At 40.5% G+C, this 24,394-nt stretch overlaps 3 protein-coding genes and 1 non-coding gene across 17 annotated transcripts in view; 3 read left to right on the plus strand and 1 right to left on the minus strand.

Annotated features, from left to right (window-relative positions):
• Nucleotides 1-186: 186 nt before the first annotated feature.
• LOC143340319 (pyrroline-5-carboxylate reductase 2) lies at nucleotides 187-6,618 on the plus strand. Of its 12 annotated transcripts, none has more exons than XM_076762125.1 (9): nucleotides 188-949; nucleotides 1,019-1,386; nucleotides 1,669-1,875; nucleotides 4,020-4,157; nucleotides 4,318-4,388; nucleotides 5,108-5,278; nucleotides 5,404-5,616; nucleotides 5,677-5,842; nucleotides 6,010-6,618. In XM_076762125.1, exons 3-9 carry the CDS (start codon nucleotides 1,800-1,802, stop codon nucleotides 6,129-6,131), a joined length of 957 nt encoding a protein of 318 aa, XP_076618240.1. In that variant the 5' UTR covers nucleotides 188-949; nucleotides 1,019-1,386; nucleotides 1,669-1,799; the 3' UTR covers nucleotides 6,132-6,618. The 12 variants fall into 12 exon arrangements, with proteins under 12 accessions (XP_076618245.1, XP_076618240.1, XP_076618239.1 ...); XM_076762124.1 differs by having other exon boundaries at nucleotides 188-929; nucleotides 1,000-1,386; XM_076762122.1 differs by having other exon boundaries at nucleotides 188-1,386; nucleotides 1,637-1,875.
• A 14-nt stretch (nucleotides 6,619-6,632) lies between these two features.
• On the minus strand, nucleotides 6,633-8,688 carry LOC143340318 (uncharacterized). 3 transcript variants are annotated; one of them, XM_076762119.1, is made up of 4 exons: nucleotides 8,242-8,688; nucleotides 8,023-8,145; nucleotides 7,758-7,928; nucleotides 6,633-7,668 (listed from the first exon to the last, which is right to left on the minus strand). In XM_076762119.1, exons 1-4 carry the CDS (start codon nucleotides 8,408-8,410, stop codon nucleotides 6,965-6,967), a joined length of 1,167 nt encoding a protein of 388 aa, XP_076618234.1. In that variant the 5' UTR covers nucleotides 8,411-8,688; the 3' UTR covers nucleotides 6,633-6,964. The 3 variants fall into 3 exon arrangements, with proteins under 3 accessions (XP_076618234.1, XP_076618233.1, XP_076618231.1); XM_076762118.1 differs by having other exon boundaries at nucleotides 7,758-7,952; nucleotides 8,023-8,141; nucleotides 8,238-8,688; XM_076762116.1 differs by having other exon boundaries at nucleotides 6,635-7,668; nucleotides 7,758-7,952; nucleotides 8,242-8,686.
• Nucleotides 8,689-9,589: 901 nt separating this feature from the next.
• Nucleotides 9,590-24,394, plus strand: part of LOC143340583 (von Hippel-Lindau disease tumor suppressor-like) — a 47,302-nt gene continuing 32,497 nt past the window's right edge. The window contains exon 1 of the mRNA XM_076762738.1: nucleotides 9,590-9,817. The gene's annotated coding sequence lies outside the window, so the exon portion shown is untranslated. The remainder of the gene's footprint in view (nucleotides 9,818-24,394) is intronic.
• Nucleotides 10,432-10,524, plus strand: Trnay-gua (transfer RNA tyrosine (anticodon GUA)). Its single transcript has 2 exons — nucleotides 10,432-10,468; nucleotides 10,489-10,524. It is a non-coding gene; the product is annotated as a tRNA-Tyr (tRNA).

The following is a 24,394-nucleotide window of genomic DNA, read 5'->3' on the forward strand; positions in this document are numbered from 1 at the left end:
TCTGTTTATCAGAATTTTCTTCTGAGAACTATTATTAGTTTGTTGTTAGTTTCTATCAATGGTCGAATTTCGATAGTTTTTCTCTTAGGAGAAAATTTCCAAAGGTGTTTGTTAGGATTCCTCGCCAAAGGAAGGGTGGTTGGGGCGAGGCTAGGGCGGGTCTCCATTCGCAGCAACCTCCTCGTGGTGAGACCTGGGTAATATTATTTAGCGTTTAATTAATAATCTTAGCTGGATAATGCAATTATTAATTAAAAACTAAATAATATTAGCAAATTAGGCTGCGATCCGCTTTGCATAGGTCATCATAAATGTAGAGCTTCTTCGCTAGATCATTTTTGATTCTCATTGATCATCAAAGATTCTAAAGTATTGTCAAAGACGAGGTATACGAGTAGATCTTTCACCCAGTGTATTTTTTCGATCCATTTTTATGGGGTCTCGAAACCCCATTACCATTTTCGTGTCACTCACAACGTTACCAATAGATTGAGAAATGAATTTTAATCCCTTCCATAGTCAACTCACATGTACTTACGTAACACTACAGCTGTTTGCTTATCAATACTAACTCAGTGAATAGTTTCTCAATTGACCGCCATCCATGAGAAGAGGTCGCTAAAATCATCTCCGAATTTTCAGGTCGGTATGACAGTCAGATTGAACCGTGAAAGTCCATAAGGTGAAAGCACCGACGAGCTACATACTTCATAATACTCTATAGTATTACTCTATAATTACTCTATAGTTACTGACATCTAGGAACGGTATTAGAAACTTGTCGTTAAACACCTGGTTTTTAAATTGCAAGTGTTGTTCGCTGTGCTCGTAGTTATTGCAACGCTCCGCATAATAAAAATTGGACCTCTTTCGTTAATTAATTATATTTTACTCGAGTATTCAAGAACGAAGTTTCCGTAGATTGAGTGGTAAATCGAATCTGTGAACTGTGGCGTAGTATCGTGGTTGCATCATTTTTGGTAATACGTTGAATTCCAGGTAAAAATTTGCCCGAGAGAATTTCATCGATTGAAATTGTTTAATTTCACCAAGTATCGATACAATGACGCGATACCTGACTGGTAATAACTCGAGGTCCTTCCCGTTAGACTTTGAAAGACACTGGATTAGATAAGAGGGCGATACAATTATGTTTGAGTTGTGATTGGCCGCGACCGAATAGGTAATTTTCCGTCTGCAATGTACAATAATTCGTCAGTCGCATTTTGACGCGAATAGACGAGCGGCGTTGGTATATAAGCAGGTGAAAAAACATTATCTATTATACGTTGTATACAATTCTAAGCGGAACTATTGCTTCGACACTCGTAATATCTTTGCATCAGACAATAGACGATACGAATTCAGTGCAATTATGTAAATTGCGTAAGTATCTGTGCCAAATTTCGCGCTGTAGTCGATTTATACGTAAACAATATATTTTTTCATTTACTTATATACCTTCGATACAGATCGTGCACGTATTTTTTTGATATATATTTTAACACGCAAAGTACGACAGTGACGCTTTATATTTACATTTTATCAATTACAACGCCTATGATACTTTTTAATAAATTGTGCGAGACAATTATCTGCGTTTGATCGACTAATCACGAGGTGTTGTGCGTTTCAGACGAGAAATCCTAATGTATACAGAGTTTTCAGATTCTCCGACGAATTCTATTCTTGTTTGGTAATTTACTATCGCGAGCATCGTTTGCACAATTTGCCAGGGCGTTTTGCATCCGTTAACGATATCCGATTCGAAAAAAACGATAAAAAGAAAACTAAACAAAATGACCACGGGACTGAAGACAATGGAATTTTTAAAATTAAGTCGACGAATGCGACGACGCTTGGACGCTCGTAACGGTGAGTAATCGAAACACAAATATTGCCTCTATTCGATCCGGATCGCGGTACGATCAAACGATTCTCGATAACACGCCGAAACGCGATTCTGCTTAACGTCTTGACAACCATAAGCGTACCAATACGAACTCAACTTACATAGATGTTCCGTTAAGCCTGTAGGATTCAATGCATTCGTTTATTTTGCATCGTATCAGTTGTTTATTATCCATTAGCTTGGCCAATAAAAGAGACAGCTCTCAAATCCATTTGTTCCAATTTTTCAGAAAATTATAATCCTTCGTGGACGAGACTCGCAGACAACAAAGTATATTTTCATCGTTATCATTATTGTTTTGATTCGAATCGATCAAGGCTTCTTTCTCGTCAATCGCGTCGTCGGTCGTAAAAAAAGTATGTATCGTGTGAAAGAAGGATCAGATGTAGTTTGGGAACCTCTGGTCCAGGGGTTAATCAACTCCTAAGATCTTCCTTACGCGGTACTATTTACGGCACGAGATCGTCAGATTCGTTTGCATACGCCTATAATAGAAACACAAGTAAAACATACATCGCGCAAGATATCGAGGCGCTCAACTGCTGAAATCATTTTCCCGTTTAGGTGCGAGATTTCTGTATCATTTTTCACCTAGAAGAATTAAATATCTAAAGTCTACCTCATTAATTAATCCATGATTTCATTCTGGAATCTCGACCGTGATAACCGGTTGACCTAATCATTCGACCAACTGCTGTACCTCAGTTAAAGTTTTGCCAAGATTTTCCATCAGGTCTGTGCATGTTTCTCGAGTACTAATCTATGGACTTTATTTTTCCACGATTGAATGCTTGTCTTTCTTCTCTATCTTTTAATGTTTTCGCTCTAACGGTGGGGAACTTATTAATCGGTATTTTATCAGTATTGTATTTTTTTTATAGCATTCCTTGCTGTGATACGTGGTACCGTTTGCAGTATTAAATAGTAAACGTAGTAAAAAATACGACGAACGTTTAGAGTGCATTTGTAAATTTATAAACATTAGATTTCTGATATCTAGAAAGATTGAATGCGTGGGCGTTAATACCGATCCAAAAGTCACGCCGTGTCATTCGAGTGTCGGCTGTTCCCGGTTATGTCAGATGGAAAATTACTACATCGTTTTTTTTATCACGTTTAATTTCATATAAATTTTTCGTAACTTTGTCATTAATATTGGTTGCTATCGTTTATTCCAGATTATATGAACCCAAAGATACCAAAGTTCGGTAACAAAATTCCATTGGTTATTTCGGTACAAATTTTATAACATAATTCATTTTTACCACCACGTACTCTTAGATTTAACAGACATAGCAGAGACCCTAAGTCTACGGAGCTAGGTATTCGATAAAAATGCGATCGCGTTAAGTTCAATAGATCTTTTACTCACTGAAACAACGAGCAACTTAAATCGCTAGAAGTGATTTAAGTTGCAATTATGCGACGCTGTTGTCTGGCTTACCAAAGTCCGCCACGATTTTATTCTCGACCGTTCAATAATTTCCTTCAGTCGCAAACCGCGATACAATGAATTACGGTCCTCTCGTATTTCTTTCGTAATACGACTGGAACGTTCAATAATTCACCAGCGAAGCGGCAAAATCGTAGACGCGATTTATTACGTGCATTGTTTGTCGCATAAATGCGTAATGAACGCACATACGCGAGTACCTTATCTCGCATACAGTTACATAAAAGAAGAAAAGAAAGAAAAAGAACTACTGAAATATAATCTCGGTCGAGGGAGATGAAGCAAGGACCGAGACCCAGAAGCACTGATTTCTTTGTAAATATCGTAGTCGGACAGCGTTCGTCTTTACACTGTGCAGATTAGAAACATACAGACTTCAGATTAGAAACATCAGTCTTTGGCATTGCTCTTTCTACGTTTGTCGTGTTCCCGTCGGTATCCGTAGTCTCGATAGTTGCTGGATAGTTTACGCGTATTCGTGAAATAGCACGAGAAGAGTTGAAGAATTTTTAAAGCTCGTTGGGTGCAAATCAGTGTGTGCCTAATTTTCTGGTACGGAAAGTATAGGCCTAGGAACATGGATTTCGTATAACACGATCGCAGAAATAGTTAGTGTATACGGTAGTTATAAACGTAAATTTTATATTTATACAGTGAGCGATCAACTTCTTGCTGGCGGCGAGAAGAAAATAAAAAAACTTTCGTTGGACGTTGACACAAACATGCTGAAAATTGGATTCATTGGAGGAGGGAAAATGGCCCAGTCTTTGGCCAAGGGTTTCATTCGCGCGGGTAAAAATAACATTCAATATGCACGTGCTCGATAGTGTTATCGTCGTGTTTGGACTGTTAATAATCTCTATGGCACTCTAGCTTTTCATTCAAGCGATGTACGTTTCCGTAAATCGGCTTTCTCGTAGAGCTGATTTTTTTAATGGTACATTGTTTGCAGGCTTGAGCAAGGGTGAAATGATGTTGGCAAGTTGTCTTCCAAACGATGTGGGTAGCATAGACACGTTTAAGGTGGGTCGATTCTTGTTTTCGTAATCCTAAAAAAAAAGAAATTTGTCCTTCCTTCGATTTCGTTTGTATCGTTGTATACCCGATAGACAGATAAAAACGATAAGTGATAGTTGACCGATCGTCGGCGTTATCAGCTTCACCGTTTGTTTCAAAAACACATCAAAACAATAAATATTTTTCCTTTGCTCGGTAAACAGATTTGAAAATTGTCAACTCGAATCGATTAACCTGACTAACCGATCGATATTATCTCTCTCTAGTCAACAAATTCTAAACGGTAATTAGTATTCTTTGGGATTAAACTTTTCTCTTATTGATTCGAGTACACTAAGATAGAAGATAATGGAGAACAAATTATTTACTTGGATTACAGTACATTAAAGTGTTATTAATAAATTGTCGATTGATAATTGTCACGATACCGCTTTATCTTAATCTTAAATTGTTTCTAAATTTGTTTGTTATCTATTTGTTAGAATCCAAAGCGTAAAATAGATTGCTTGTAGATTAAATTCTCGATTATAGTTTCGCGGTCATTATCGCACTTAGGAAAATTACCAATATAGTAGCCATATCTTTCTTTCACGATAAGTCTACTAATTTTCTTTCTATTCTGAAATTTAGTTTAGGAAACGAAACCAATTTGTGTTTATAAAGGGGGTCCCGAAAATGATGTAAATGTAATCGTTTGCTCTTCAACGATTGCGGTGTAATTTTAGGAAATAGGCTCGAATACTGTATTTTCGAACGGACCCGTGGTTGACTATGGTGACGTTCTGATTTTATCGGTAAAACCACAAGTGGTGCCACTAGTTCTTCCGGATTTAAAGAACTACAATAAACTTTTGCTATCTATCGCTATGGGTGTTCCATTGTCATCGTTAGAAAAGGTAAGTATTTAAAATTTGAATTCATTACTAATATAAGGTTTGAAATCTACATCGAAGAGTATAGAAATTCTGACATTATTACAGATACTGCACTCAAAATGTTTAGTATTTAACAATAATTTCAGGCTGTACCAACTGGAACGCCAGTGATAAGGGTAATGCCCAATACACCAGCCCTCGTTGGTTGTGGTGCAACGGTGTACGCTCGTGGAAAAAATGCCGGCGACAAAGAAGCTGAAATAGCAGAGAAATTGTTTTCTTCCGTAGGTATTTGCGAAGAAATATCTGAAAACTTAATCGATCCCGTCACTGCTTTGGCTGGCTCTGGACCCGCGTATGTAAGTAACGTTAACAAACTGTTGCAACACTTTTGATGCAAATATGGTCTCGTTGCTCAGGTTTATATGATGATAGAGGCATTAGCTGACGGTGGCGTAAAAATGGGACTTATGAGATCGGTTGCTTATAAGTTAGCCGCGCAGACTGTTTTAGGTGCTGGTGCCATGGTTAAAGAAACGAATATGCATCCAGCACAACTGAAAGACGACGTTGCCTCGCCAGCAGGTTTGAAAATATTATATTTTACATCGCATAACATTTGTCACGGTATTTATTTTTGCAGCCTCGTCGACATTTAGGAGCCCTTCTCTTCTTAACATTTCACCTTTAGAATTAATCGTTTTATAGGTCCTTAATGAAAAGTCTAGTGTCAATTTATTCTTTTTATTTAGGATCTACCATAACGGCGATTCATTATCTAGAAGAACACGGTATGAGATCGGCTGTAATCGGTGCTGTTGAAGCAGCAACGAAACGCTGCAGGGAATTCAGCTCTCGTTTAGAAAGTAGTTAGAATCGATTCTGATAACGACGGAACGAAAATTTGGCAACAATTACAGCAAAAAACAAAGGAAATCGAAAAGTAGTTCTTAAATTTGTAAGAAGACAATTAAATCATGGCGATAACGCGCTTTAACTTGCTACGTTTTCGCGTACAGTTTTGTACATTTTAGTTGTGCTGTCTACAAGAAACGAGTGGTCTAATCTTTTTTAGAAATATTTTGTATACTTTGTAAATAATTTCTTTAAAATATTAAACGTTAAAATTGCAATTTATTGTTCGTTTACAACGTAGCAATTAAAAATATAGATCTGTTATCTCTTGACAACAACATATTTTACAATGAACGTTACAGCATATAAAAATGTTGTGTAAATATTTTGTATGTTTTGTAATAATATTTATATGCATACGTCTTTGCATAAAATTAAGCACAGTAGTAACCATATTGAAAATAGGTTCAATGTAAACCTTATAGTAATAAACTTTAAACAGATTACTTAACATACAATCTAAAATACAATCTTATATATACTAATGTATAAAAAATTGTCATTTTTGTATTCCTATACTACAAAATATTGTATAATATAAATACATCATGGAATAAAGCCATCTGATAATATTTATTAAATACTGTTTACAAGTTTGAATTACCACAATTAATATTATAAGTTGTTTTTCGTAATATTGTTTGAAGAACAGAATATTCATAAATGTGTCCTGATTAAGACATTCTCGAGGCATCTCGTGATAGAAAAATTAGTCCTTATGACAATTCTTATCATTTAGTTATCGTAGGAAAATACATATACATTAAGTTCATACATACCCTCGATCGTATTTTATGGAATTGCTACGGTTTTACTATCCGTATCATTTGGCAATTGCGCGTTTTCTTTAGGCTTCGTTTGTTTGAAAGTGAGGTTAAATTCCGTCTTGAACATCTCTCTGTAATAACTTTCTTTAACTATATCACTTTCTGGAACACCTTCTTCCTTACATTTCGATACATAAAGTTTGTGCATTGCAACGATACTTAATGCAGAGTCCAAATATCTTTTCTCCGAATGGTCCTTTGAATTCGTTGATTTTTCGGTCGGAAAGGAATTAATATGTTCGCGCACTCTATCTCTAACACTCTCACTTTTTTTCGATTTAGGTGTATGCCTTCCTCTTTGGTCTGGCCCTATAATTCCACCAGGCGATATTCTTTTTTTCTCCATTACATGACGCACAAATTTTTCAGACACTGCAAAAGTGCTGAGGAACATGCACTTGCACACTGTAATAAATTCTCCTTTTAGCAAAAGCGAATAGGTGAATGTAATCTGTCGACGATGCTTCGATTTAACGTTTCCACGACACCGTGTACGTTGTTTCGGGGATTCCTTGACAGACAGTGCAACATACTGTTTCCTTTGTTCCCAACCACACGTTTTCCAAAAAATATTATGCAACTCTTCCCGTGCAGATTCGTCTATTTTTTCCGTGCAACGCATACGACATTTACAAGGGGGTCCCATGGCTTTAGCTGGCACAAGTTTTCCTATGCATCATACATTCTTATCATTAATTTGTTTCCTTCAAATTGTCTTTGTGGTAAAAGGAAAATTTTTCGAAATATGTTAAAATTACCTCCAACTCCAACATATTCTTCACCTCTTAGTCTAGCATTTTTTTTTACATTTACTTTCCATAACTCTGGATGTTTTGTACGTTTCAAAGGTTCCTTTATAGTTTTTAGCTTCTTTCCTTGCTTAAGTTTCATAGACTTCTTTGCATTTGATTCTTCTTCTTCTAATCTATCTGGTAAAGTATTTATAGAATGATCTGTGAGAAAAATAAGTATTTGTAATTTATATTATTAATCAATGTAGTTTTTTATATCATTAGTTTTTACTTGTTAATAGATGATTTGATGAGGGAACTGCTTCTTGTTGATATTCAGGCTGTGCATTTGTACTTGTTACAGACATATCTTTCCACCATTGAACATTTGTTGACGATGCATCGATAAAGCTACCTATTGAAATTAAAATAAAAGATAATTAAGCAATTGAATAAGTACAATAATGCACTTGCACAAACTTTGTGTATCGGTTGTTCTTGTGTTACTTGCCTATATTGTCCTGATACTTGTAGTAAGATGGCTCAAGTGCTAATGGTTGTCCTTGATTCCCATTTACTAGTTGCTCATCAAACCAAGATCCTGATTCTTTTCTTATTATCTGTTTGTCCAGATAGAGTAAATTTTTGACTGTTACATTTGGCTCCATTGTGTTATTCATTACTATTACATTATTCGGAGTTTACAGATTAGGATAAACAATTAAAATATATTTGGAGTAACACATTTTAACCTCTTTCCCATTTCACTTTGTCTACAAGTGCTATTACTTTTCAAAAACTACATAGAAACGTCTAAATTTTATTAATATTCAATTATTACATTTTGCCCCGAAAGTTTGTTCGTTTATTTGTTAGGTTATGTTACATTTTCTTGTTTTGGAGTCATAATTTATACATAGCAATCTTATAACGCATTGTTTAACAATACGATAATAAAGACACGAATAACATTATAAATACAAAAAAGGGGAGTGGTAGGAATGAATGGAAGGACTTAAATTAAATTAAAGATACGATTAGATGATATATATCAATTTATTTGATAAATACTACACGAAATTTATATACAAAAATCTAAATAATCGAAGCTTAAATAGATGGTTAATCAAAATTTATTCAGTTTTGTTACGCTATACTACAATTGTTTGATGCTAATTATCAATGCTAGATAAAGAGTTGTGCATTAACAAAAAATTGTAAATACAATTCGTATTCTATTTTTCGAAAAAAGAAAAAAAGAAGTAATTGGTCATTTGTGCATAGCCAGCAGTTCAGACTGCACAGTTCAGTTCAATATCGTTTTCACAGCCACCGAAGAGGTCGCTCTAAAGCAGTGCATACTTTATGAAGTCAGTATTTCAATTCGTCAAAGGACATCAAACTAGTATGACGAGACATCTATCGTATGTCTCATCTGTGGTATAACCACAGACGAGGTATACGAGTAGACCTTTCACCTAATGCGAAAATTTTCGTGTTATTCGCAACGTTATCAATAGATTCATAGTCAACTCACATGTATTTATGCAAACACTACAGCTGTTGCTTATCAATACTAATTCAGTGAATAGTTTTCTCAACTGACCGCCATAAGAGAAGAGGACGCTAAAATCATCTCCGAATTTTCATGTTGGTATGGTAGTCAGATTGGGCCACAAAAGTTCATAAGGTGGAAAGTCTACTCGTATACCTCGTCTGTGGTGTAACGTAATTGAAAAACCGGTTTTGAAGTTCAATAATCAATTCGATTCGAATGTACAATTTGAACAGTAAATGTTTAGTGTGTCGTGAGATGGCAGCACATGACACAATTACGAACGATTGTTCGTGCGTCTGACGTTCTACGAAAATTCATTCAGAAACGTTTGAGAAGTAGCGGCTTAGTGTTTAGAGTACGATGCAAAACGTGTGGAAACAAATGTGTGTCAAGTTTGTGCGAGATGTTCAACAACGGTGACGTATGATTGTGATAAATGATAACTTAGTTAAACGATCCTGTGGACGTTGGCGCCAAGAAGTGTTCCAGTTACCGTCCGAACGACCAGACATTGTAACGTACATCTTCGGTGAGTGATTTTTAGGTTATACACCGATTAAACAACTTTCACTCATTTGTTTCGTTAATCTATCTTATTGACATTGTTTTGCATCGTTGCGATCCGTATTGTTCGCACAATTGCATCGGAAATTGTTCCATGATCTAAGCTTCGCGAATATTCCCATTCTTCTCAAGCGTTATTAAATTTGCTTTCGATCAGCATCCAATTTCACTGTCATATTATAAAAATATTTGCTTAACATACACAGTGACAGTCGTATCAAGTTTATAAATACACAGTTTATGTATAATTATGGCAACTCCCTCGCAATTAATGTCGTTTGCGTCGTTCTTAAATATTTTCAAGGTCGAGCGTGGAGGCACTGTATTTTTTTGTTATTATTTGTAGTCCATAGTTTTTGTACTAACTGTAGTCTTTTTATTGTCTGTTACTTGGCGCGTGCAAAGGCTTTTTTCGTTTATTTGTCCTTTTTCGCGTACATCGAATTAATCGCGTGTCCGTTAAAAATAATTATTGTTATACGCATACGTATACGCGTTGTTATTAACAAATAACTTTGTTGTGTAAATTAGCTTACGTACTGTAGGATGTTTACCTTAAAACAGTTAATTTTTGCAATACCTTCGATAGCTCAGTTGGTAGAGCGGTGGACTGTAGTTGGTTCGTTCTTGAAAGACATCCATAGGTCGCTGGTTCAAATCCGGCTCGAAGGAATTTTTTTTTTTATTTTTTTTATTGTAATTGTCACTATCGTTATTAGTCTGTGGATTATTTAATTATTATTACAATATTAAGATTGTAATAAAATCGTGCGATAACATAACAAAATGAAATATAAAAATAATAATTAACGTCGTCGCCTTACTTGAGTTTTGCCTGCCTTTTCGAATAGCTTTTTTATTTTCCAAGTAATTTTCATTTAACGATTGTTGCTTTATGCATCAAGTACTTGCTGCCACCTGGAAGTGCAATTGCACATCACGGTGCAGGCTGTTGATAATACAGTCTTACGTTATCTAGCGATCCTAGAAATTTTACAATCGCGCAAAATTAAATAATTTTATGCAAGTGAAATATTTCTTGAACGTATAGTGACTCTTACAATCGTTCGATACGATCAGGTCTTCCATAAAAATGTAAAATTTATAGAATCTCTTTTAGTCTTGTTTATAACGTCGGTACGAATAATTATCGATCTCGCCAATAAAGTGCAAATTGGCTGACTGATCAAAAGAGAGTTGTCACGGCGCAGGGTATACAAATCGTATCAGTACGCTTTACTAATATAAAGGAAATATAAAAATATACGTAAAACAAATATTGAATGGTAATATAAAATATTGCCACGTACCATACGACCAAATATTTGTCCGCGTAAAACGAAGAGAAAACGTTCGTGCAACAAATGTTAATACGCAACGTGTATCGTTAACTAGAAAATCAATACTGTACTCGTCGGAGTTAAACAAATTCGTTGGGGTATTTGTTTAATGTTACGTTCGGTTTTCCAACGGTACAGTTTTTCGCGTAACAAGAACAAAATGGCGAAATTAGCGAACGTTTCGATTTCATCGAAGCAATAGCGAACCAGGGAAGAATTAATCTCTCGTATGATCGAGCAGATCACTCACGAGACACATCGCTGATATACTGCATCGTGCGTTCACGTTAATTTATCGACGACCCCCTCCCTAATCGTCCTTCGTAATTTATTACTAGTCTGTTCATATTTATTGGTGGCCCGGTGGGTGCATTGTACACACGAAATTGCTTATATTGTCTGGTGGGCTCGGGTGTGTTGCCTATAAATTATTCGCACGCGAAGGTGTGATACCTGACGCGCACCGGATAGATTGCAATTGCGGACGAAGATGATTTGATGGCACTTTATATTGCGCTTTGTACGTCCCGTATATCTCCTCGTTCGGTGACTGCACTATGCGCGTTTTATCTGGCCACATTAACCCAGAAACCCGTCGAGTTTCGACCGATTCGAAGGATATTTAAATGGGGGAACCGCGAACGATGCTTACGATTCGGATTTGCTTTCCTGAAACTTACCTATATTTGGAAGATCTTTTAAATTGCATTTCCCTCTTCGGGAGATTCTCTAGCTATTCTTCTAGCGTAAGTTTCACGATGACTGTTGTATTATCATAGAAACGGGTATAGTTGGGGATCGTTTACCTTATCTCGTGGTATTCCTCAAGACCATTCTTGTCAGATCCGAACAATAGTATTGCCCTGGCTATAGAAACTCTTGTCAGGCTTGCTGGTCATACCTGTTATAATAGCAGCATAGTATCTGCTGCCTATTGTCCAAACGTCTCAATCATTGGGATCAAATACGAATTCTGGATACCCCGGGTCAAGCAGGGTCACCAGGGTCAATCATACGCTCATACACTTGTCAAAAGTAAGGAAAGGGAATAGTCAGATTAAAATTTTAAAGCAGTAAGAGCTTTTTCACAGATTTGATAGATTTGAGCGTGATCTATCGTATACAGGGTGTTCGACCACCCCTGGAAAAAATTGTAATGAGAGATTCTAGAGGCCAAAATAAGACGAAAATTAAGAATACTAATTTCTTCGTGGAGGCCTCGTTAAAAAGTTATTAACGTTTAAAGTTCCGTCCGTATTGAATTTTTTTCTCGAAAGTGGGTAGGATTTCGAGGGTATGTCTATTGACCAAAAATTATTGTAATTGACCCCCGCAACTGATAATAATTTTTTTAGAACGATTTGAAACTTTTCATTTTCGTCGAAAAATTTAAGCACCTACCCCCTGTCGATTTTTCTTAAAAATTCGTTTTTCATTTTTAATAATTTTGTTTGACGCCCTACAGAAAAGATGTCTAATATTTTTTTTGTAGGTACCCATAAACTCTACTTCAGAAAAAAGTTTCATTGAAATATATTCACTATTGTAGGAGTTATGGCTGTTTGAAAATTGGACCATTTTTATGAGGTTTTCTTCATTTTTCGGGGTAAAGGACCAACTTTTCGAATATTTTTGCGATTTGTACATATTCTCCACCAAAATACGCGTAGTTTGCTTTTTTAAACATTAAAATCGTCCAATCCGTTCAGAAGTTATGACGTTTTAAAGATTCGCATGAAAATTCGGGCAGTCATTCCTGGCCTCACATTAGATTTTCGGTAAGGAATTTTTTTCTCGAAACTGAGTAGGATTTCGGGGGTATGTCTGTTGACCAAAAATTATTGTAATTGACCCCTATAACTAAATATAATTTTTTTAGTATGATTTGAAATTTTTTAATTTTGTCGAAAAATTTCACACATTCTCGAATTTTTTTCTCCAAAGTGGGTAGGATTTCGAGGTTATGTCTATTGACCAAAAATTATTGTAATTGACCCCCGCAACTGATAATATTTTTTTTGGAACGATTTGAAATTTTTGAATTTAATTTTTTAATAACTTTTTAACAAAACCTCCATCGACAAATTAGTATTCTTGATTTCCGTCTTATTTTAGCCTCGAGAATCTCCCATTAAAATTTTTCCCCAGGGGTGGCCGAACACCCTGTATTTTAAGGAATCTTTCGTAGAAATCGAAGGCTAAGCAAGAAGTTGCATTTGCCAGGATCACCAGAATCAACTATACGCTCATATTCTTATCAAAAGTAAGGAAAGGAATTGATCAGATTAAAATTTTAAAGCAGTAAGAGCAGTTTTACGCAGCTTTGATCGATTAGGCGTGATTCGAGCATGATCTATCGTGTATTTTATGGAATCTTTCGTAGAAATCGAAGATCAAGCAAGAAGTTGCGTTTGCCAGGAATCGTCACGAAGTAATTTGTCGTCGCGAGGATGCAAATTAGCATGTATAATCGTTGGGATTCCCGACACGTAAATCCCCAGACGTCATCGAGATCCATTATCAGTAAACCGTTCGATTTACAAATGATTTGCCTCGTCAAACGTTTGCCTCCGGAATTTCGATGCCCGCCAATCGATCGGCCATTGTTGCCCGTAGCTTTTCGTCATTTGAATAACAATAATCGCGTTCACGTGGCCGCGGTTGCTTTGTCGACGGCGATTTCGCGGCGGGGGAACGGTCGTTGATCGTTACACCGCACGCGGTGCCCGTTGGAAACCGAACGGACAAATTGCAGCGTTTTCCGTGTCGTTCCGCCTACGTTTCCCGAAAGTTTAACGCCCGATTAGGTTTCCGGTGTCTACGTCGGCCACCCAACCCCACTCCCCCGGTGTTTTCGAAATCGCGTTGCCTTTTGTTCCCGTTAACGCCGGCGAATTAATTCTAGCCGACCGGCCAACGGCGACGTTTATTGAAATTAAAACGGCGTCCGTTTTCCTATGCATTATTAATTGTTCACGGACGATAGAGTCGAGCAACTCATTTGCGGAATATTCGCGTCCAACGACGACGGATTCCGATGAATAGCTTCCCCTGATTCGACAAGATGAAACCTTGTCGTCCGTAATCGCCTTTCCAAAACTTGATGCTCGTTTGTCTTTGCGACTGTGGAGGCTGCGACGAATCTCTTGGAAATTTCGCGCACAATCTTTCCTGCAATATTATTTTAAACGACTGGACCAAACGACGATGCAAGAAAAGGAGTGTTGCACCAGAGTAACCCTTTTAAAATTGTTAGCCCTTGAAACTATTCGATTGATTGTTCATTTGTTCTTAAGACTAGGTGCAAATTTAGGTGCACAATCTTCCTTGCAATATTATTTTAAACGACGATGTAAGAGAAGGAAAGTTGCACCAGAGTAATCCTTACGAAGTTGTTAGTTTGGTGCAACTTTCCTCTTCTTGCATGGTCGTTTGGTCCAGTTGTTGACGAAATGCAGTATTTGCACGAGGCGTGGGCCCGATTTCTGGCCAGGATGAATTATAGGGGCTCCGACAAGGAAATTCCCCGAAGGGAGGGCCGAACTCGCCGAGTTGTGTTATTAGTTCTCCGGCGTTGAACGGGCTTGCATGCCTTAGTTGTCCGATTAGCACGCGCTCCGCACCGTTTCTGTTCGTATTTCAAAGTCCACGCTCGGGCTGATCACCTTTTGCACACTCGGCTGGGCAATCGTCTAAGGAATTAACGTCTTGACCGGTGTACCGGGTCCCAACGGGGCCAGAAACACTTTCCAGAGCTAATTAAACCGCCTTCCATTCTCTTTAATCGAAACTTTGATAAAGATGACGTCGTTTACCCCCGACGATGAGAGTTTTCGAAGCCTCTCGCTATTAAATTGGCCGCGTTTCGCGTTGTTCTTCGAAAGATTTCCTACCGGCAATTGCATCGACGCGATATACATTAACGTACATTGCAAACACGTCCCAAGACGCGTATGAAACACGAAACAAGGACGCACCTGTAGATACGGCGAACTACGATCTACCTGGGAATTAGTACATTTGTGCTTGGAGTCTCCACGTATTTGATACGGACCGTGCACGCCGTTATCTTTGTCTAATTATCAAAGGAACGTGTTAATGCGAACGAAAGCATAAACATGGAAATTTTAGTTACGTTAAATCTTCGGTGAGAAACGAGCGACGCGACGGTCAACGCGTTATATTGTTATCGTATTTATTATTTTCATAATTACCATCACGCTCTGACAGAAGTACGTATTAATATCGTTGGTAACCCAGTAAATACGAGAGTCGTTCGAATACGAGTGTCGTGGCCACCTGTAGACTCTACGTATCGCTCGAATTCGAACGACGCGGCAATGAACGCGTTAAGGTGGTTTTTCCACCGCAAACTGACCTCGCGATACGTTGAACGAGTCAGAAATATTCACGATGCCTGGAATTAATTAGAACGCTCTCTCGAGTAAGCTACGATACGTTCCATTAATAAAAATTAATTCTTCAGTTTATGGACTTTCGTGGCCCACCTAGAAATTCCGAGGTGATTTTAGCAACCCCATAAAAATGGGTCGAAAAAATACAACGGATGTAAGGTCTACTCGTGTACCTCGTCTGTGGTAAAACTACCATTACTTTTTACCGATTCGTTGGAAGCAGGTATACCGATCACGTACACGGTCGCAGTAAAAGATTGAGAAACACAGAGGAATTTTTATGTCCAACGTTGTTCGTTTTGAATACCTGCGTCCAAATGCGTTTTCCCTCGAATCCTAAAATCCGAAATGTTGGCTAGTCGTTAGGTATTTCCAATTATCCACGGTTTTATTAACCTTTTCGTCGTTGAAACTAATTTTACCAATGTGTCTTTGTGGACTGTTTGGAGACACCGAGGCTGGACTAACAAAATAAACTTCCTAATCGGAGCGCTTCCGGGCGGAAGAATTTAATCTTTCGCCCGAGTGGAACGCGTCCAATTCGCGCTGTGGCGAATCCGAGGAAATTTTGGATGCATTGTCATCTTTATTGCTCAACGAGATGGCGATCATCAGGCTCTTTGGCAAACGCGCGCCCTCGCTTCCATCACGCTTCGTTTCAGTCCCGATCTCGCGTGCCAAGAATAGTTGCACGACCTCTTCGGGTTTATCGGTATTCCACGGTTTGCTTCCTCATTGAATCTCGAAGAAGTTGTACTTTACATTCCGTCAGAAGCGTCCGGAGGAGCGATACAGGTGCATGTTTTACATTTTTCTACGAACGATCGCGCGCGGTACTGATTTCGACGAACCTTCCTTCCAACGATTACTTTAAACGTCTTTTAAACTACGATAGATTAATAAAGAAAGAATAGTTGCTACGCTTAGTCGCGCGGTGGTCGGTATTCAAGACACTCGGATCGTAAAAGTAGATGAAACAAATAGGAAGATGATATTGACGACTCCCAGGGCGAAACGTGCGAGTTAGGACCCCGAGGATACGCGAATCAATATCAGACTCGAGACTCGGAGATCGATATTGACGATTATTGGTGCTCCAGAGAGGATCTTAGAACGCAGTCTAGTCATAAATTCTCCGGTCGAGAATTTCGTAATCTGGAGATTCGTCGTCGTAGAGTCTCTTAAATCGGAGGTTAGCAGTTTTATCGCGTCGAAGGTTATCAGAGGGACCTCCTTATCAGTTTTGGATTTGTAGCGGATCCGAACGTTGAAAAATCTTTCTATTTGTGGACCCGATCGGCCGCTGGGTCAACCACCTTGACCAGCGTTAACAACGTCTGCGATCGTCGGTATCACGGTGGTTATTGTTCCGTCGAGTTGAAAATTATCAGTATCGGGTCTCGGAAGTCTAGGTAGGAACGTTCGCGTGTCATAAGTCGGAGGACGTTGATATCGAGTCTCCCGAGTCTAGAATAATTATTGAGTAGGGTCCTGCGAGACCAGGGTTGTCAGTGTCGGTTCTCCAAGTTTCGAATCGTCAATGTAGGTGCTTCACGAGTACGGAATACTCGATATCTGGAGTCTGAAGCGTTTAAGATCCTCGATTTCTAGTCCGACGAATCGCCAACGGATCGATGTTTTGTTAAAATTCTCGAAACAACGTTGCGAGTATTGTGCATACGTTATTCTCTCGCTTGAAAATCGACTTTACGGTTGCTTTCTGGACGTTAATGCTGTCCCAGGGAAGTCGAGGCTCGGTCGAAGTGATTTTGTATTCCCGCCGGGATCGTAATAATGCCCGATGTCACCGTTACAGACAGTCTGGCGGAAATAGACTGTCTAACGGGCTGCCTCGGATCGAAATCCACGATAGCGCGTCAAGATTCTTTCTTCTGTCTTTGCTAGTCACGATGAATCAAAAACAGTCGGAGGTCTTCCGGATGCACGGTTACGTACGTTCAAAATGTTTGCGTAACCGTTAACCTCCTCGTGAATCCGATCCTTCTCCCGATCCTTCTCTCCGATAGCTAAAGCGAATACGTTTCAAACATATTTCGCAACATCGAATGCATTGCATCGAAATCTCCATTAGCCTATTTAACATCGCGAGACTCGGATTTATCTGCTCCAGAATCGATAACTGTGTTTCGTACGTTTGTTTAGCATCGAGTAATAAATAATTTAAAAGCATCGAGTTCTTCCTCGAAGCTGGTTACGTCAGGATCTCGGAATAATTGCGACAGGTCTGCGGTCGCTAACGTCGATTTAAATAAATTATCCTCGGACGAAACGCAATACCCAACGATTACGATAAATTAGAGAGACGAAACCAGCCTCGAGAAAAATCTTGGATCCACGATTATTACAGTTTCGGTTTCTTCCTGGTCCCGATTCCCAGGAAATTAAAATGGACGATTAGCGAAGATAGGGCAGAGACACTTTGGAGGGTTTCGCGAAAAATGTCGCGCAGTTCGGGAAGAAGAACTGTTACACGATGGCGACGCAATTCCCAGGTCGAATCGTGAGTCGAGAGACGAGAGCACACCAGAAGTAGGTCCGTGGTTAATGAAATTGCCTAAGCAACGACCGCCTGGTACAGTATTCCTGTGTATAAAGGGGAATCCTGGGATCTTTACTGTTATGCAAATCGAGGACGACGAAGCGAAACGATTGTCGAAAGCGTTACACGCTGGCTCCGGCGATCTCCTAATTTTAATTAGGATCGTTATCAGTTTCTCCGACTTTATTTTTACCCTCGAATATTCGATAATTTGGCCAAACTTTATCATCGAAACTAGTATTCGAAACATTAAAGAGAACGAATCAATTAAACGCGACAAATTTTCGAACAGGTAGTTTGCAATTATCTGGAAAGAAAGTATCAGGGAACAGCGTTAAATTGTTGGGTAAATTCTCGTGAATTTGATAGCACAATTTTTGTCGGGAACTATTTCGAAAAGATTTCGTACTGGGAAGGTGTTTGCCAAGTAACGCCGGGATATTAAAGGAACGTTAATTAAATTTTAACGGAGATTCCTATCGGTTCATTACATTCTCATAGCTGTTTCCCTTTTTCCATCGATTCCGCTTGTCCCGGGGGAATTTTCCTCCTTCGCAACGCGCAAGGTCGCGTTTCTGAAAAGCTTTTTCACGATGCCCCCGGCGGGAGTTACCTAGTTCACCGGTGTCATTAATTTTGATTATTCATCGGCATTTTTGTCCCGGAATCGCGTCGACGCTATAAATTCTCATGAATATTTCGAAATTCGTTGACACGACGGCGGTTCGAATTAATAACAGGGAAAATCGCGACCGTTACATATTTATTATCGTATTTTCGCGTACGAATTTCTCGGCTACGGTCCGTCCGATTGCAACGAAACGGATTAGGTCGGCTCGATCCTTTAATTCTACCAGAAACAAATACCGTATCGTGAGTTTTTTAATTACACGTACCTTTCCTTGGAATAAGCGCGTTATTACTTTCGCCGTGCGTAAAAGGTTCGTTCATCCGCGAGGAAGAGAGATAAAATTTATTTTCTTTTCGTTCCGTGGTTACAATGGATAGCTAATAAAATTCCAAAAGGAAACGCAAGGCGATCGAACGACACGGTCGACTTTGTATCGCGTATAGAGTCAATAACGAGAGGTAACTTCTATTCCAACCTGTTAAATCCGTTGGGATTCCATCGATGATGGTTTCACCAAGGGTTCCTCTCGTTATCCCATTGTTTGGAGGAAAAAATCGACTGGTTTGGAATATCCGTTCTCCCTCGGAATCGGATCGTCGGCGTTCCCGTGGTCATTCGAAGCCTTTTATGTCCCTTCGGCCGTAACCACGAGAAGGGAAGACGTTTTTCCATTTAATGAAAAGAGTTCCCATCATCCTGAATCGATTGGGACTGTCTCCTTTTCGTTTCCAGTCGCCGCTGTTCCCCGTACAATCCGCGTCTGAGTCGTGTCCCAAACAAATACCACCGAACCGACCAATATTGATCTGCTCTCTCCTGGTTCTTCCTTTTCCATCTTCCGTTTTCTGCTCCTGGTCATTCCGCGTTCGCCTTTAACAATAGGCTCGTCGAGAGAACGCTGAATTACCGCCTAACTAATGAAACGCTTTCAACAGTTTCGTTTTAATCCCGGTGATCGATGGCGTCGCGACTCGAGCACGGTTCTCCGTTCAATGGATCTTTAAAGAATCGAGCCTCGCGCCTCTAGTTCGCCCCCGATCGACCACTCTCTCGCCTCGTTGCAATTTTTTATCGTGCGTGGTCACCGTTCTACCGTCTCGAGATTACTTTGCAAAGATAAATTTCCGTTTGCTCGACTTCGGAAGAACAATCGACGCCGCACGCTGGGAATCGAGACCGACGGAAATTACGAGAAGCAAAATAGTTTGACGCGCATAAGAGACGAGGCGAGGCGGAATCCGTGCTGACATCGAAGTATATCTGAACGTCGGAGGCTCAATTTCAATTTTCCACCCTTCGGATGCAGACTGCAGCTTGCAGCTTACAGCGGGATCATTGCTTTCCACGGTTGTGCGCGTGCACGTGTCTGCGTGCGATCGACAGTCGAACGCGCTGGTATGCGCCCGGGACAATATTCCAAGAGAAGGTTCTTCCTTAATGGCTAATAAACCAACCCTCGATAAATTCACTTTCCTATCCTTCTATTTTAATATTCTCCCTTATATCGGTTCGCTCCGCTCTCTATCGCGGTTGCTCTTTCTACTCGAACGTTCCCTAATTTTCATCGCGATAAATACGAATCCCTTTAAACGGGCTCCAACTTCTCTTGTTTCGTTTTATACCGTGTAATCCGTTGACCGAGTTTCCACGATTCGTTCCGATTAATCCTCCCTCCCCTTTAATGAAATCGATTAATAAACCGAAGATTAAAATACAAATCGATTCGGGGCACCTGCGCTATCCGTTTCCCCAGGGGGTGCGCGTGAAAAGCTTAAGGGTGCATTTACGTACGCCGAACGATAGCACATAAATATGTAAATGGCAATAATAGAATCGGAGGGTGGTTTGTGGAACGATAGAAGCGTTCATAATGGATAAACGCGCGCATAGGGTGGGTACAATTGACTAGAGGGTGATTTCATATATAAAAATAATATTTTTTCCGTTCGAGACTTTGTAAGTAGAATACCACTTTGGTTGGGGGCAAGTAGAAGAAGAGATCGGTGGTCAGACGCGCCGATACTCCATCTTGAAAATCATAATCGCGAGTACCATTGGGTGTTTGTCTCAGAATATTTGTCCCTCTTTCCAACGTAATTAAACCTGTCGTATCATATAATTTGAAAAATGGAAGCGTTCCCTCTGTTCCTCGTTTCCTCGTTCGCGTAAAATTGTTTTCCTGTGCGCAGCGTCACGGCGTCAGCACCTAATCCTGCATTTCGTAGCTCGTCTCCCGCAAACTTTCCTCGTACGCTTTCTACGTTACGTCCCAGGGAAATTACGTGGATTCTCGAGGAAGCTGCGGGAGGTGGGCAGAGGGGAAACGCGTCCGTCACGACCGGACCTTTCGGTCGGGGTAAAAGTCGTGCGCCCATATTGGATTGCAAAGTTTTTCACGGGTTTTCGAGTTGGGGGCGCCGGAAGACGTACGACAATTGGCCGACTCGCTTCATTTTCCTACACGGACCGTCCACAGGCGCCCCGGGGAAATTCGGCCCTGGGAATAGAAATCTCTCCGTTGAGCTCGCGTCGACGTTTCTTCCCCAGGAAGAACAACTTTGTCGCATCCGGCGCTCGCCTGCCTGGTCTCCATTCGATTCTTATTCCCCGTTTTCGCTCGGGTTCGCGCGTGTCCGACTTCCGGTCAATTGTCGCGCGCAGATAGGAGAGGAACCAGGGATCTGTCAGCTTTATACCGTTCGATAGGAAGCTCTGTTCGCCCTTTGTGCAACGGCGACCAACGGATTTCAGAAATTTTATCTCCTTTGTTGCACGCGTCGTTGCCATTCTATGCTCTGGACGTCTCGTTGCCCCGATCTTTTCTACCGTTCTTTCTTTCGGGACAAAACTATCATCGAAACCGGTATCGAAGTCAGTTACCTTTCTGTTTCTAAATTCGTCGAAATGAAAAAGAAGCCTTTATTGAAATGTACCGCTCGGGCGGAGCTATCGTTTTTCTCTCAGATTTCGTTACAGGTGTTTTTACATTCTCGCGAGAACCCGCAGTCTGCAATTTTTCCAGTCGGTTTGGCGACGAACGAAACCTCACCGACGCGATTCACGAATTCGTTTAGGGATTTCGTGGGATCGGAGGCAGCCGTTGATTTAGGTTCGAAATCCCCGATGCGATGCCGGGTGCATCGTAAAATCAAAGCAAAGGCTTCTTTCCCGTTTCATTTTCTGTGGCTCGTTTGCATTTCATCGCAGTTTTATGCAGCTGCGAGCAGATATCTTCTCCGAGCGTTACCCGGATCCCTCCTCCCTTTTGCTCGTTCCTCGCGTTGCTTTTCTATCGAATGAAAATCGACCAAGGATTTGCGTCCGTTCTGAAAATATCTCGCAACCCCGGAGGTCCGGTTACGCTTCGTCCCGATCCCGAGTCGGGCGAAGAATTTCAAAAATATCCAGTTTCATCGTTAAGTCGGAAATATTCGATTACCAAGGTCTTCGATCCGATAAAACGCGAGACCGATCTCGAGATCGATATATCGTTTCGTAGTTGTTCGGGTTAGGCTTTTGTCGCGCGAAAATATTGCTTGCCAGGCGATTCCGTCGTCGGGTACGAAACTGCAGACGCTCGGTTCTCTGAATTCTGGCGCGAAACATTCGCTTTTCCGCACCCGGCCATTGAAATTGAACGAGAGAAATAACGTCGAAACTCGATAGGGAAAAAAGGTGGGAAAGTTGGCGCGCGTTTTCTCTGCTCTTTTCATCCTTTCCTCTTTGCCGGGAGAACTCGCGCATTACGCGACGCACAAACGAGCTCGTTTCCGTTCGCGAGCGTCTTCCTCTCTCGGAGGAACGAGAAGGTATCAAGAAAGAAATTTCTCAGCGAACGGTCCTCCTTCAAAACGTTCGTTCGTCGCGATACGCGTGTCGTTAGTTTCTTTAAACAGGCACCTCGCGGTAACGAGTTTTCTCTCCCTGTTCCACCCTTTTACTCGATTTAGCCCGCGTGTAACGTCCCTCGGGACTACCGACACACCGCCAGGAGAGAGAGATTTCAACTTCTTTCCGCGCGTCCTTTTATTAACCATTTCTGTTCCGTTCGCGCGCTGCTCGGCCGCCGCGACGCATTTGCATGGAGACGAGTCTGTATTTGCTTCGCGGAATTCACCGAGACTGTAAAAATTCCAAAGGAAGAAAGGTACCGACTTAGACGCGGGATGCATTCTAATCCACCCGACGCGACGCCGCGATTGCTTTCTAAATGCCGCGGAAAATTCTTAACGTTCGATCCCCTGTCCTCCGCCTACACAACCGAGTCGGCCATAATGGAGAACTCTGGCACGTATCTTCCTCCAACGGAATATAGAAATAGAGATTAGCATGAGACTTCTCCGTTGATTATGATTGCGTGCTTTTATCGGATTTATTTGAACGGACAGTGTTTCTTTTTTTAGAAAAATACGCGAGTTCTAAAGCTCCTTGGAATTCTCGTGTCGTATCCCACGTTATTGACTCAGAGTCGACTAAGATCGCGACGCTTTTAGCGGCAAGATTTAAAAGAAAGCACTTTAGCGAATATTCTACGTTCTATCTTTTCTATCAGCATCGGATAATATTGTACCAAGTTCTCCATCCATTTTCATATTTTCAAAGTAACCACTCCACTACTACGGATTTTGTGTAAATTTCACGAGTAAAATAGAGAAGGTACAGCGAACGAACGTCGACGCTGATGAACGCGCGATTATTAAAATTACATCTTCAGCGTTTCGTATCGAAATTGCATCGACATCGTGGAACAATTGAAGATTTCGCGAATATCTGGGCGCGTCGAAGCCCCGGCATCGTCGCTTTGTAGAGTGTCGATCGCGAAAACAATATTGTCGTGTGCCGAACATTTGCATACGCAAAATGCTCGTATGCATATGCAACAGGATCAAAAGCGTCCTTGTTTCCTCGTCTCTCCGTTCCGCAATCCGCTCCCTTTTCCATCTGTAAATTAGTTTCATGCAGACGTTTCTGTCGATACGTCTTTGCAGCGTCGTTTCTTTGAAACTTTGTACGCTTGTTTCGCAAACATTTCTACCAGATCCAATTTCCTATTCGAATTTCACACCTTCGGTGCAACCAACTGATTTTCAATTTTCTGTCTTAACACCCGTGCAATAGTTATCGTATTACCTTCCTTTACAACTCGCTCTAACTGCGGAAAATGTAAATTGTAGTTGAAGATTTCTTGACTTCGTAAACTTTGAATTTACTTTTCGTACACGGATTCGAACGTATCCCGCGATTCGTATGCTTCCATCGCGATATCCTTGATCCTGTCGGTAGTTAATGGGTTCGAAGCGATTAGGGGTAACGAGAAATATCGGAAGTTGGTACGGGATTCGGCATCGATCGGCGTAAGAAGCGCTCGAGCGACGCCGGAAACAGCGCAATCGTCCACTTGAACGCCAATCCGAATGAAATACCGGTCGCCCGGTGTATTTGCATATTCGAAGTGCTTATATGCATATGCAGCAGCATCGAAAAGTACTCTCGACGATGGCGTGTCGTCCCTTTAAATTGCACGAACGTGTCCCCGGCGACGTCGTCGAGTAAATGATCAGACTCGCGATGCAGATGAGCGAATCTGTCCCTGAAA

The sequence above is a fragment of the Colletes latitarsis genome, chromosome 3, assembly GCF_051014445.1.
Source record: "Colletes latitarsis isolate SP2378_abdomen chromosome 3, iyColLati1, whole genome shotgun sequence".
NCBI classification, from domain to species: Eukaryota; Metazoa; Arthropoda; class Insecta; order Hymenoptera; family Colletidae; genus Colletes; species Colletes latitarsis.